At 39.2% G+C, this 14,066-nt stretch overlaps 1 protein-coding gene across 2 annotated transcripts in view; it reads right to left on the bottom strand.

Moving 5' to 3' along the window:
• The window catches only part of ARL8B (ADP ribosylation factor like GTPase 8B), a 49,373-nt gene continuing 35,307 nt past the window's right edge, over window positions 1-14,066 (bottom strand). Inside the window, exons 2-7 of one of the 2 annotated variants that reach the window (XM_043587987.1) lie at window positions 13,893-13,973; window positions 12,902-12,975; window positions 12,403-12,496; window positions 8,826-8,893; window positions 7,919-7,989; window positions 1-2,105 (exon numbers count right to left, since the gene is read on the bottom strand). In XM_043587987.1, the coding sequence (XP_043443922.1) occupies window positions 2,056-2,105; window positions 7,919-7,989; window positions 8,826-8,893; window positions 12,403-12,496; window positions 12,902-12,975; window positions 13,893-13,973 (438 nt within the window). In that variant the 3' untranslated portion in view covers window positions 1-2,055. Of the gene's footprint in view, window positions 2,106-7,918; window positions 7,990-8,825; window positions 8,894-12,402; window positions 12,497-12,901; window positions 12,976-13,892; window positions 13,992-14,066 lie in introns of both variants that reach the window. The other variant, XM_043587988.1, reaches the window with a different exon arrangement.

The raw sequence follows: 14,066 nt of genomic DNA, 5'->3' as shown, positions 1-14,066 counted from the left end.
AACCCTCAAAATGCAAGTTTATTGAATAAAGCTGAGAAGAGCAGTAAACAGACAAAAAATGCATCACCTAAATTAAAAAATTCACGTATTTACAAAGTTCAGTAACTGTTAAGTTTTCACATGCAGAAGTTAATGCACAGGAAAATGTTGGTAGTAGAGTTTGGATGTCTTGAAATGCTGAAAGCAATGAACAGACACACAAACACATTTAAGGTTTAGCTATAGGTCAAATAACAAACCTATGCGATCCCCACAGAGTCACACTTTCTAGTTCCAATTCCTCCTTTTAGGCACAAGCAAATTGCCACATTCTCTGTAATGGTTCACAGTGACCATTAATGGTGTTGAGCTACAGTAGCAAGTTTAAATTTCCCTTCATTTACAGAACCATCCATCCCATCAGGGAAGTATGCAACATGCTTCAAAGAACAGGAACAGAATTTTAAAAGCTGAGATTCTACTCATAAAAATGCGAATGGAGGAAAACAAGGAGTATCTGTGCAACACAGTGCAGTACTTTGTACAGAATATTGTTAAGGCCATGGCAGTCTATAAATTAAAACTGGTATTCATTAAAAGAACTCACTGTTGACTGCACTTCTGAGTGCTCAACATGTCTGGAAATGCACTGTCTACATGAGTGCTGCTTAACAAAAGAAACAAAATCACACACAGTGTGAGGCAACACATAAGCGGGTGTACCATAGAGTTTTATCTACTACAGTGGTTTATGTGAATAACAATTTACAAGTGAACCAGTAGTAATATGTCCCTTTGTGTATATGGACATCACTAAACTACAAAACATGTTCGTTTTAAGTTTGTATACATCTCCGTATCATAGAAGCAAACAATCCACAGCATCAGCTCCTCAGTTCCCCGGGTGATTATTAAACAACCTGTAGACGTTGCGCATGATTACATTAGATAGAGCAGGCAGGTCTAGAGTTGTCACAATAATCGAGATGTCTAATGGCACCAGACAAAAGAGTGCCAAACCTTACGTCAATAAGAGAGAAAAATAAGAATTTTTATTTCTAAGTATCTATTGTGCTGAAAGTCTATGACTGGATATAAAAAGTCGAGAGTTAGAGTGTCATGCAGCAGCACTGATTTAATGACTGGAGAAAGAACAAACAGGTGTTTGAACAAAGTCTGACATTCTTAGCACATTTTATTATATTGGCTGGAATGCTCTAAATTCATGAAAGCTTTTGAGAAAATCCTCAATTCCCAACCCTTTAAAAAAGTGTGTTGAACCCAGAAAAAAAAAAAAAAAAAAAAAGAAGAAGAAAAAATAGAGAAGTAATGATCTGGACAGATACAACAACAGCATGCCTCAGTTCCTCCCATATTCCCAACTGCTATCTGGTGATGAAGAATTCTCAGAAAGCAGAATGTTTTTTAAACTCATATACGATCTCACCAGTGTAAAGAACCAATTAACAACACTGATCTGGTGCCTTCGCTCACTCTTTGCAGACCATTTTTTAAATTCCTAAGGTGTAATTATACATTTCACATGCATTTGTGAGACAGGTAAACATTATGTTTTTATCCCACATGAGTCAGGCTAAAGGTTTTCTAAATACTGTGTGTGGCACTAGAAACTTCATGCTGTATCAAGTCAGTATCAGTATTAAGCTAATGGACTCTATAACGAAATATCATAGACATTTACCGAAAACCAATATAAAAATCTGGCCCAGAAAGACCAGAACATATATATGCAATTGTCTTGATTTAAGATGGTCACATGTGTTTGGGGTTTTTTGTTTTTTGTTTTTTGTTTTTTTAAAAAAAGCTCTACACACTGTTTAAGACAAGTATGTATAAGAAGCTTTTTTGTGTGTGCTGACTTTATCATGACAACTCTAGCTGATTCTTTATGAAGGATTAGGGATACACATCTTCAGCAGTGCACATGAGAAATAAACTCTGAAAAAGGCAATTTCTTGGGATTAGGAAGGACCGTATTCTGGGAAGTACTTCAGAGGAACGGACAATAATTCTAGGATTATAGCCAGGAAGGACTGGATGACTTCAGGAGATGCTTCAGCTTCTTCTAGACTTTGAATGTTGAATAAGCCACTGAAGTGTGATATCTAAAGATGGAGGGAAAAAAATTGAAGGCATTAAGATATCAAAGTTAGGAAACTACTAAACATGAGAGATAATATTTAAAATGCAGCTAATTCAAAACACATGCTGGCCCTGCCCTCTTCTGCTTTTCTGCATCTATACTACTATTCTCCATTACCGAGACATCAAGAGGGCAGTCTAAGGAATTATGAGAGACTCATGAGGTCTCTGTGCTCAGGACAGCTTGTGCCATCTTTTTATTCACTCAAAAATTTACTAACTGCCTTAAGACAAGGTACTATTACATGAAGTGCCAGGAATGCAAAGATATGGGAGAAACCCTCTTTGCCCTCAGGGAGTTTTTAGTGTCAAAGCTGGAAAACAGAGAAGAAATCATTTGGGGTTGGGAGGAGGGTTGCCCGGCAGAATTCCAGGCAAAGGAAACAACAAAAGCAAAAGAATAAACAAAGACATGAACACTGTGGAGATCTGGATGGGTTATATTTGATAAGATGTGGATGAAGCACAGGGATGGGGGAAGGGGCTGCCACTCGTTGCTAAGGCTACAGCAGGAGTTCTCACTTCACCTTCTGGACATTTTGGACTGGGTAATTCTACGCTGGGATGGGAAGAGGGCCTTTCTTGTGCATGGTAGACCATTTTGCAGTATCCATGACCTCTACCACTAGATGCCATTATCACTCCCCCTCCACACTCATAGTTGTGACAGCCAATAATGTCTCCAGATATTGCCAAATGTCCCCTGGGAGCAAAAATGTCCTCAACAAAGAACCACAGACAAGAGGGAGCCAGATATCCTTGTATCTCACTCTAAGGTGCTACTAAGTTTGGGTTTTATTCTCAAGTCAACTAGAAGTTATTGGAGAATTTTAAGCAGAGAACATATATTACTTTATTTTAGCATGCTCAACAATGGCAACAGAGAACAACTTGGAGAGCTGCTAATACAGATGCCAAATACCACAGCAGTAATAGGAAGTAGAGGAAGGCCTGAAGCAAACAAGTGCTATAGGGATAGAAGAAGGAAATGCAGAACTGACTAACATACAGAATAGAACAAACTGCCTATATGTAGTGGGTGAGAAAGAATATTCTGACTTCAATGAGTTGTGTATGTCATGGAGCTGCTGACAAACACAGTGGCTAAAGAAAGAACAGACTTGAGAATTAAAAGATTAAGAATTTAGCTGTAGGGGCGTCCAGGTGGCTCAGTCGGTTAAGCGTCTGACTCTTGATTTTGGCTCAGGTCGTGATCTCATAGTTCATAAGATTGAGCCCCACATAGGGCTCTGCACTGACAGTACAGAGCCTGCTTGGGACTCTCTCCCCCTCTCTCTGCCTGTCCCCTCACTTGTGCTCTCTCAAAATAAATGAACATTAAAAAAAAAAAAAAAAAAAGAATTAAGCTATAAAGCACATCAGGTTTGAGGTGTAAGAAGATAACAGGCATGGAGATGTCCAGCAGGTAGTTTTAGCTCTATGGATCTCAGAAAGGGATGCGGACTGGTAAGGTACCATAATAGAGGTGGCAGGTGAAGCTATAGTAGCTGAAATTAGCTAAGAAAAGCACTTCGAGTGACAAGAGAAAGCAGCTAAGTCAAACACTGAGTCACTGTCATTGAGTTCTTTAAAATGTGTCATCTATCAAAAGGAGCATTCGATTCTCCAAGCCTGAGAGCTGAGTGCAAATTCAGTTTCCCAGCTAACGTGTGTTACAGAAACTGTACTCCATACACATATAAAGAATAGCCTAGAGCTGAGATCTGAACAAACATGATCTGCTCAGAGTTGTGAAAACAATGATTTAACCTGATTGCTGAACCAGACTGTGCACTTTCAAAGGGGGACAGCAGTATGCAGTAAGAGCAAAGCCATGTTCATTAGAACTGAATGGAAAGAAAGGTAAAACTGAAAGTGAAATGCCTAGTTTTAAATATTTAAGATATTCACTTAAAAAAATCAAAACTTGGGGACACTGGACAGAAGTCATATCCTAAAGACAGATGGATCCTTAAGACTAGATAAAAAGGCAGGAAAGAAATAAGATACTCAGAAAAAGAGTCATCTTCCATGACAAAAAGGGCCACAAACATGAGACATCTTTGCAAAAATCATGTTCCCAGAAGCAATCTGTTCTATGTGTGGTCTGAGGATACATTACTCAAGTATTTCATATGCCACATTAGGAAGCTGGAAGGAGAATATACAATCCATGTGTACTGAGATACCTTTGGAACAATTTTGTAAATTCACGAATTTGGTTCTAAAATGTTGTAAAAGCTGAAATTAAAGAGGATGTTCTGACTTGATTATCCAAGAAGTCTAATCTAATTCGCTATTAGCTGCATTTCTTGCTCCAAATTCTCATTTACAAACTGCTTATTTGAATCTAGGTAGAGTGGATCCGTGTCCTAGGGCTTGATAATACAAAGTGAAGCAGGAGTTCTACAATCACACACTGGTGTCTCTGGAGCTCTATGACAGACTAGGAAGATCAGCCTCAAATAGCAAAAATTCTTTCTCATCAGCTCTCCAGCATTTCCTTCCTAAATGAGCTCCCAGGATTTTTTCAAGAAACTATCTGGCTAGTTTGTTAAAGTAATAAAATAAAGGATTTTTTTTCTCCTTTCAATAACTTTTTTCCTATTTTATGAAATACTAGAGAGTATTCAAGGTGGTAAAATAGATTTACAGGATAGCACAATGCCCTAAAAATTACGGTTAGTATAGAACAGTGTTTTTCAGCCTCGCCACTACTGCTGACATTTTAGGCTGGTCGATTCTTAGCCGTGGAGACTGTAGCATGTTTAGAATATCTCTGGTCTCTACCCACTATGTGCCAGCATCACAGTCCTCATTATGACAACCAAGTGTCTCTGGACGTTGCCAAACATCTCCTGGGGAAAAAAAGTCCTTTGATGAGAACACTGTTGTATAAGTAAATACTCTCATGGCGTCACAACTTAAAATTTAACAAGAATTCCTCCTAACACGGGGGGGGGGGGGGGTTAATAAACTATGTAACCCTAAGTGTTTGAAGAGTCTGCAAATTATCTGAATGCTCACAATATAACAAACCACTTATCCTACCCATTTAATAGAGGAGAGTTTGTGTCCATCACCAACTTATTAGGCTCAAGCTGCTTTTAGGTGTTCTTTAAAGGAAGCTCAGGGAGGCCTGGCTGGCTCAGTCAGTGGAGTATAGGACTCTTGATCCTGGGGTTGTTAAGTTCAAGCCCCATGTTGGGTGCAGAGATTATTTAAAAATAAAATCTTGGGGTGCCTGGGTGGTTTAGTCAGTAAAGCGTCCGACTTCAGCTGGGGCCATGATCTCACGGTTTGTGGGTTCAAGCCCTGCATCGGGCTCTGTGCTGACAGCTCAAAGCCTGGAGCCTGTTTCGGATTCTTTGTTTCCCTCTCTCTCTGCCCCCCCCCCCCCCCCCTGCTTGCACTGTCTGTCTCTCTCTCATTCTCTCTCTCAAAAATAAATAAACATTAAAAAATAGTATTAATAAAAATAAAATCTTTATGAGGCACCTAGATGGTTTAGTAGGTTAAGCATCTGATTCTTGATTTCAGCTCAGGTCATGAACACATGGTTCTCGAGACTCAGCCTAGGGTCAGGCTCTGTGCTGACAGCGTAGACCTGCTTGGGATTCTGTCTCTCCTTCTCTCTCTGCCCCTCTCCCACTCATGCACACATGCTGTCTCTCTGTCTCAAATAAACTCAAAAAAAAAAAAACCCTCAAAATAAAAAGTAAAATAAGATAAAATAAAATAAAAGAGAAAGAAAGCCCAGAATTAGCCAGAAAACTATCAACAATTTGAGCTCATCAGAGCATGTTTGAGAAGGTATGGGGAAAAACTTGATAGACTAGAAATGACTTGGGAAAAAAGTTAACTATGGTAAGAACCAATACATAATGAACAAGGCTAAAGGAAAAAAAAAAATCTCAAAATACCTTTTAAACACACTTTTTTGGCACTATTTACAAGTGCCAATACAAGTTTTCGGTGTTGTTGTTTTTTTTTTTTTTTCTTTTTTAATTGGAGGTGTGACTATGGTAAAATGGTCAGAGAGAGATAATGTTTTTGGCTTTGAATATGGAGGAAGGAGCCATGAGCCAAGAAAGCAGGCAGGATCTAAAAGGTGAAAACAAGGCAAGAAAATGGAGTCTCTCCTAGAGTCTCCAGAAAGAGCACAACCTGTCATTTTAGTCCTTGATTTCTAGCTCAGTGAGAACCATGAGAGGCTACTAATTGACAGCAGCAATAGAAAACTAATACCCCTATGTGACATCCACCATATGTCAAATGTTGTAATGCACTGTCACATTCCCTCTCACAAGAGAGTTTTGAAATTGCTGCCATTATCACCATTTTATAGATGAGTGAAAACTGGAGATCAGGGAGGTTAAGTGCTTTGTCCAAGGCCTGTCAGAAAGTAACTTAGGACCAAGTGTTCTGGCCTGAGGCTGCGTGACTCTAAAGCACATGCTGTCTGTAGCCTACTATGCAGCAATGACGGATAGCCTCATTTTTCTGTACTGACCCACACAGTGATCTTTTTCATCAGTGACCACCAAAACTGAGAAAAGTGAAGGTGCCACAAAAATCCCTAGGCTCCTACCCAGCCACTTCAAGATGCATGCATTGAACTCTCCTTTCATACTTTGGTTGAGCCGGTCATGTCCAGACAAGAACCATGTGACTTAGCATGAGTAGCTTTTTTCGTGAAGATTATACTTTACCACTGAGTATATTTTATTGCATTGTTAGAGGTCTTTTCATTCAAGCAAGCAACTAACAGGTTGGAATAGTCATTTATCTTGTCAAACTCTTCCAATCCTCTTTCTTTTTTACCTTTGACTCTTTTTACCCATTGCAATATACTTTTATTACATAATCTCTCATAAATTAGTTAAGAAACTAAAGTCCAACCAGATATATGTATTCTTTAAGGACACTGTACTAGATTGAAGAGAGTCCCCTAAAAATTCACACCTACCAGAACTTTAGAATTTATTTGGAAATAGTCTTTGCAGATGTAAGATGAGATCACACTAGATTAAGGTAGGCCCTAATCCAATGATATGTGTCTTTATAAGAAAAGAAAATACACACAGAGACACACACAGAGGAGAAGGCTGTGTGAGGCCAGAGACAGAAGCTGGAGTTATGCCATCTCCAAGTCAAAGACTGCAGGCAATCACAAACTAAGAAAAGGCAAGGAAGGATACTCCCCAGCAGCCTTCAGGGCCCTGTGACACCTTGAGTTTGGATGCCTCTCCTCCTGAACTTAAGAAAATAAATTTCTGCTGTTTTAAGCCACCCAGTTTGTGGTACTTTGCTATGGCAATTCTAGAAAATTTATACAGACACTTAATAGATAAAGGGTACTTTTGGCTTATATCTCCAATAGAGTACTGACATATTGCAGTAATATACTGGTTCAATAAATGAACAATTGTTTCAGTGCCTATAGACCAAATAATAGACCAATTTTTGTGAAGTCTTATTTCAAAAACATCATTGTTAAAAAGCACAGCTGGATACTAGCTCGACCAAAATTAATACAATAAATTGATATCACATAATGTTTAACTTCATGTCTATTTCACTTCTTTAAATAGCATAGAGCACATTCAGGATGTGTATTTGCTGTCAAAATATATAATGTCTATTATTTTTCCGGAGGCAAAAACAACAGTACTCTAAAAGGGAAGTCAATTAAACAGAAATGGGGAAAATAAACAGTAGAAAGCATTAAGACACCTTTCCAGTAATACCCATTTCTTCAACAGTCATTTCTTACCTATATTATCCTTTTCTTTGCAAGAAATTGAATAGCAGCAAATTTCTCTATCCTGAATAGCAGACAGGTTCCTATAAGAAGCAGAATTAAGAGAATAAGTCAGTGCCTAAAACAACCATACTTATCACCCTTTGTTCCATTTCCTGGTCTTTTTATACTGAAGAAATTATTTTACCACTACTGAAATTTTAGAAATTCACTTCTCTGGTGGGCCAAATTTACCATGTTTACCTAAAAACACAGCAATAAGCATTACTAAATAACGGCGCCTGGCTGGCTCAGTCAGAAGAGCATGCGACTCTTGATCCTGGGGTTGTGAGTTCGAGCCTCATGTTGGGTGTAGAGATTACTTTAAAATAAAATCCTTAAGGGGCGCCTGGGTAGCTCAGTCAGTTGAGCGCCCCACTCTTGATCTCAGCTTAGGTCATGATTCCAGAGTCATGGGATCGAGCCCCATGTCGGGCTCTGTGCTGAGTGTGGAGCCTGCTTAGAATTCTCTCTCTCTATCCTCTCTGCCCCTTCCCCCGTCTCACGTGCTCTCTAAAAATAAAAATTAAAAATTAAATAATAATATAATGATGCTAAACAAAGTAGTGGGCAAAAAAGTGTAATTGAGAACCAAACTTTTTTAAAAACACCATCATTCTTTCTTAAGACATACAATTTTTCGGGGCGCCTGGGTGGTGCAGTCGGTTAAGCGTCCGACTTCAGCCAGGTCACAATCTCGCGGTCCATGAGTTCGAGCCCCGCATCAGGCTCTGGGCTGATGGCTCAGAGCCTGGAGCCTGTTTCCGATTCTGTGTCTCCCTCTCTCTCTGCCCCTCCCCCGTTCATGCTCTGTCTCTCTCTCTCCCAAAAATAAAAAAAAAAAAATTAAAAAAAATTAAAAAAAAAATAAAAGACATACATTTTTTCAATTAGCTGTTTTTCGTCCAAGGCATTCGGAAGATCTCTCTTGTTTCCGAGTACTAGTACCTTTAAAAAGAAAAGATATTAACAATAAACTTTTATGTAAGAAAAGGTCACAGAAGCATATGATAGTCATATCTGTGGACATGAAAACTGGAATGGTACCACATGCCATACTATTAAGGCGTATTTGTGTTAAGTGGTAGCCTATCTCATTCACTCTGTCATTCAAATCAGCATCCATTTTAACTTCTCCCACACAGATGCCCTTAATCCAACATGTGGCTGCCAAATTCTATTTAAAATATTCTAAGTCTTGGGGCACCTGGCTGGCTCAGTTGGTTAAGCATCCAACTTCAGCTCAGGTTGTGATCTTGCAGTTCGGGGGTTTGAGCCCCACATCGGGCTCTTTGCTGCCAGTGAGGTGTCCCTCTCTCTCTCTGCCCCTCTTCAACTGGTACTCTCACTCTCTCAAAAATAGGAGATAAACATTTAAAATATTTTAAGTCTAGGGGCACCCGGATGGTTCAGTTGGTTAAGCATCCAACTTCAGCTCGGGTCATGATCTCATGGTTCCTGAGTTCAAGCCCCACCCATATCAGGCTCTCTGCTGTCAGCCTGTCAGCACAGAGCTCGCTTCAGATCCTCTGTCCCCCTCTCTCTGCTCCTCCCCCACTTACACTCTCTGAAAAACAAGTAATATTTTAAAAAATAAAAATAAAATAAAATATTCTAAGTCTAGGGACACTTGGGCAGCTCGGTTGGTTGAGTGTCCTGCTCTTGATTTCAGCTCAAGTTATGATCCCAGGGTCATAGGATCAAGCCCCGCAGTGGGCTCCGTGCGGAGCATGGAACCTGATTGAGATTTTCTCTCTCCCCCTGCCCCTCTCCCCCACTCACACTGTCTCTCTCTAAAATAAAAAATTCAATATTCTAAGTCTAGGGGCTCCTGAGTGGCTCGGTCAGTTAAGTGTCCAACTCGATTTTGGCTCAGGTTATGACCTCACAATCATGAGATTGAGCCCCAAGGCAGGCTACAAGCTAGGTGTAAAGCCTGTTTAAGATTCTCTCTCTCTCTCTCCCTCTCCCCAACTTGTGCTTTCATGCTTTCTCAAAAAAAAAAAAAACTGAGTCTATGGTATGCATTCTGCTATTTCTAAATAAATCTCTACCAACACAACCAAGAGTGGGGGAACAATTTTTTAGCCATTTTTTTGTTAACCATTAATCATATAAACACATAAATAGGCTTTTAAAATTCCTGATCCATCCTACAGAATACCACGTATAAATATTCTAAGACAATGGTTAAGTCTGGAGCTCAGGATAAATATAGCAGCTCTAAACTGTAGCAATAAATGCTGTCATCAGGTTGCTAGATGTGCTTTGAAAAGAAAGGAAAGCAGAAACAGGCTTCCCAATTACCAATCTATCTTTCTCAGCTATGTCCTTTCTGCCTTAGAGAGAGCGAGAATATGAGTACCTGTAACATACCTGATGATATCCAAACTCTAAAGTCAGTGTTTTCTAAAAAACCTGTATCTCAACAAAGTACATGCCAGGTCCACCTTGTCATACCTATTCCTTTCACTTAATACAGCATACTCTCAGCTGACTCCATACACTTTGACCAATCGTACTCCTAGGCCCCAGACTGTGACTCTGCACAAAGGACAGAAAGCCAGGGACACCAGGGGCTCAGAGGAGAATGCACTACAGGGAGTCAGAGTGCCAAGAACCAAACCTCAATACCTTTGGTCAGCCTGTCTCCCCTTTCCCAACTCCCATGCCTCTCTATACTCTTATTTAAGTCACACCAGGTTCTCAAGCTGGACCTGCCTGAGTTTCTAAAAATAACACCACGGTCATTTGTTATCAGTGGTCAGTTTGGAGGTTGCCTAGCATTTTAGACCTCTTACTACATTTAAGAAACCTCCTCCTACCATATGAATCTGCCTCCCAACAGAGCTTCTTGCTTCTGTGGATCATTTTTCCCCAGCTTTCCTTTCTGCTAGATCTAGAATTGACCAAAACCTTCCAGGCAGAGCCAATTACACAAGAAAGCAGGAGGGAGAACCCATTCTGACAGGGAAAGAGAATCACCTAGATGACTTTCCAACCAGAAAAATTACGTCCAGTGTTTAGAACCTGCATGTGGTCACCGGATTTACTCTGTGGTATGGGTCTGGGTATCTGGCAGCTGCTGAGCTTCCTTGTTCCAGCCCATTTCCTGAGCCTGCTTATGTGCTGCCTTCTCAGAGCTACCCAATGTCCTTTCAATGAATTCCTTTCTGCTTAAGTCAGCTTTCTTTTGCTTGCAACTAAGAAGACTCGTGATGACTTTAAGGCTGATGTTTACTTACGGTATATAGAACCAGGTTTTAAAACAGGAGATAAAGAATTGGCTTTGAAGTCAGATAGACATGGATTCAAAACCTGGCTGCACAACATACAAATGTTGCCATGTAACCCTGAATAAGTAACAACTTTTATGAAGCAGGGATAACCATGAACCTCATTATGTTCTGAGAATTCACAGAGATAATACACCTCAAGTCCTTGACATTCATTGTCATGAGGCTAAATCCTGGTCCTTTTCCAGCATTCTTGGCTCAACAAAAGGCACCACCCTCCGCACAAATGCACGAACCAGAAAACTAGGAAATTATTCTTTACATTTTCTCTTCTAACCCATTATCAAGTCTGAGGACAGTGTTCCTAAATATCCCTAATACCTGTTTCCTTCTCACCATCTTGTCTACTACCACCCTAATTCATGGTACTATAATTTGCAGTACAACTTCAACAGCTTCCTAAAACTGTCCTCCTTATAGTCCTTCTGGACCCTTGAATCTACTCTCCAACTGAAATAAGTGACTTAAATAATAAATCTGATCATTTCAAATGTTACATCAGCCTCCCACACAGTCCAGTCCAGCCCAGCCCAGCCTAGCCCAGCCTCCTCTAGTGTCCTAGCTGCCTCATAGCTCACCACCCTCTCACTTTGCTGTGTGTTCTAGAGAGACTGGCCTCCTCTCAGTGCCTTGCTTCCTCCTTCCAAAGGTGCTCTCTTTGTCTACAACTCCCTTCTCCTCCAATCGTCCCAACCAACCCTCATATGCCTCCATATCCCTCACAATTCAGCTCAAGCATCACTTCCTTGGGGAATCCTTCTTTCTTCCCTCAAACTAGATCAAATCTCTCCTCTAACTTACAACTTTCATGGCCCCTTGTACCTCTCCTTTGCAGCACTTATCAGAGCTGTACTATTCAAATGATTTCATCGCATCCACCTTTCCTACTAAACCACAAGCTCCATGATGGCAGGGAGCATGATTCTATTCACTTCTGTTCATTACTGTATCCCTAGGACTGAGCACTGCTCCTACTGCATATAGTTTAAGAAATGAATAAATAGCACAGTGCCCAGTATATGACTCATATTCAATAAACATAAGCCTTTTAAGCCTTTAAAACAGAAGACATTTTACTGGTTTTGAACATAACATAATCAAAGAATTATACTTCTAATAATATATTATAATCATATAATATACCAAAAACTCCATACTTACTGGAATTCCTTGTAACTGTGGTTTATCTAGAAGATTATGTAGCTCATTTCGAGAGGCTTCTATCTTTTCACGATCTGCAGCATCTATCATGTAACTTAAAAAAAAAAAAGCAGTTTCAGTATGTCTTCTCCAAATTCTCTGATGATCACAATTAGGAATAAAGGTTTTTAATTTTAAGATTTACACTACTGAAACTGTTAATCAAAATAAAGGCCTACATAAAGAGAAGCTCAGTACCCAAAAATACTTTTAAATAGACTATTCTTAGGTGCTAAAACATGGCAGTAAAACATTTCTATCCCTCAGCTCTTAACTGCATAAACAAAAGACATAAATAAAACTCTCATTTATGATTCATTTTTTCAAGTTTCATATTAATGGAATTACACTAAGAAAATATCTGAGGAAGTTATTGTGTGAAATAAAAATTGAGCCTTTGAGTATTAAAAACAACTTTTCTTCCTGGAAACCTAAATTGAGGTTTGTAAAAAGTGCTTACACAATGGCATTGACTCCTCTGCAGTACCGTTCCCACATGCTCCGGAATCGGGGTTGTCCTCCTATGTCCCAAATCTTTAAACCAAGAAAGACAATTCTTAAGAAAGATATTTCAAGTAATACACGGAAGGAAAAAATTACAAGAGGCAGAGAAAGATTAGGCAGGTGTGCTTATTTCCACAACGTTAGAGCCAAACTACTCCTGAAAAACTTGAGCTAATAAAACAAGCTCTTCATCCAGAAGTTCTTGGGGCCATTCTAAACTTTATGTTCAAGGGTGCCTGGGTGGCTCCGTCAGTTAAGTGTCCGACCGTTGATTCCAGCTCAGGTCATGATCTTACAGTTCGTGGGATTGAGCCCCACATCAGACTCCATGCTGACAGCACAAAGCCTGCTCAGGATTCTCCCTCTCTCTCTCGGCCCCTCCCCCTGCTCATGCAACCTCACGCTCTCTCTCTCTCTCAAAATAAATAAACATTTTGTAAAAAAATTATGTTTATAGTTTTATAAACTTTCCAATTTTATAGTTTTAATTTCAGGGCTTAGTAACAAAGAAAGAGAAAACTAGGTTACCACATATATGCCACAAATATAATACTAAATTACCAATATTATAAATAATAAATTATCTTTCAATATAAAATACTACCCATGAAATAATGTAACACTACATCCCAAACATGGGATTTTTATTTTTATTTACATCCCAAACTAGGGATCTCAAACATGGGGTTTTTATTTCCTAGAAACATTTAGACCCTAAACATTATTCTGCCAAACCATATGTTTAATTTTTTTTTTATGGCACTTAACCATTTCAACTTACACATTTTGATTAGAAAAAGAAAAAAACAAAACAGTTGATTTACATTCTTTCGAAACTTACCCATTCATGAGTTAAGAAGTACAAATAAGCATGTAAAAAACAAAGAAACAAAGATTTCTAGCTATGTATGCTAACAATTTAAGTCAAGTATGGCAAGATAACATACCTTTATTGTGACGTTACCTTTAGTTACCTTCCTCATGTTGAAGCCCACTGTGGGTATCATATCTTCACTGAATTGACCTGACTGAATGAAAGAAAACATCTCAAGTTAGATTAATCAATATTTATTAAGATTCATAACATGGTATAAGCTTCAGGCATCAACAATGCTTCTGTA

The sequence above is a fragment of the Prionailurus bengalensis genome, chromosome A2 (genome assembly GCF_016509475.1).
Source record: "Prionailurus bengalensis isolate Pbe53 chromosome A2, Fcat_Pben_1.1_paternal_pri, whole genome shotgun sequence".
NCBI lineage: Eukaryota > Metazoa > Chordata > Mammalia > Carnivora > Felidae > Prionailurus > Prionailurus bengalensis.
Note: the sequence above shows the minus strand (reverse complement) of the source record. Positions and strands in the feature narration are given on the sequence as shown.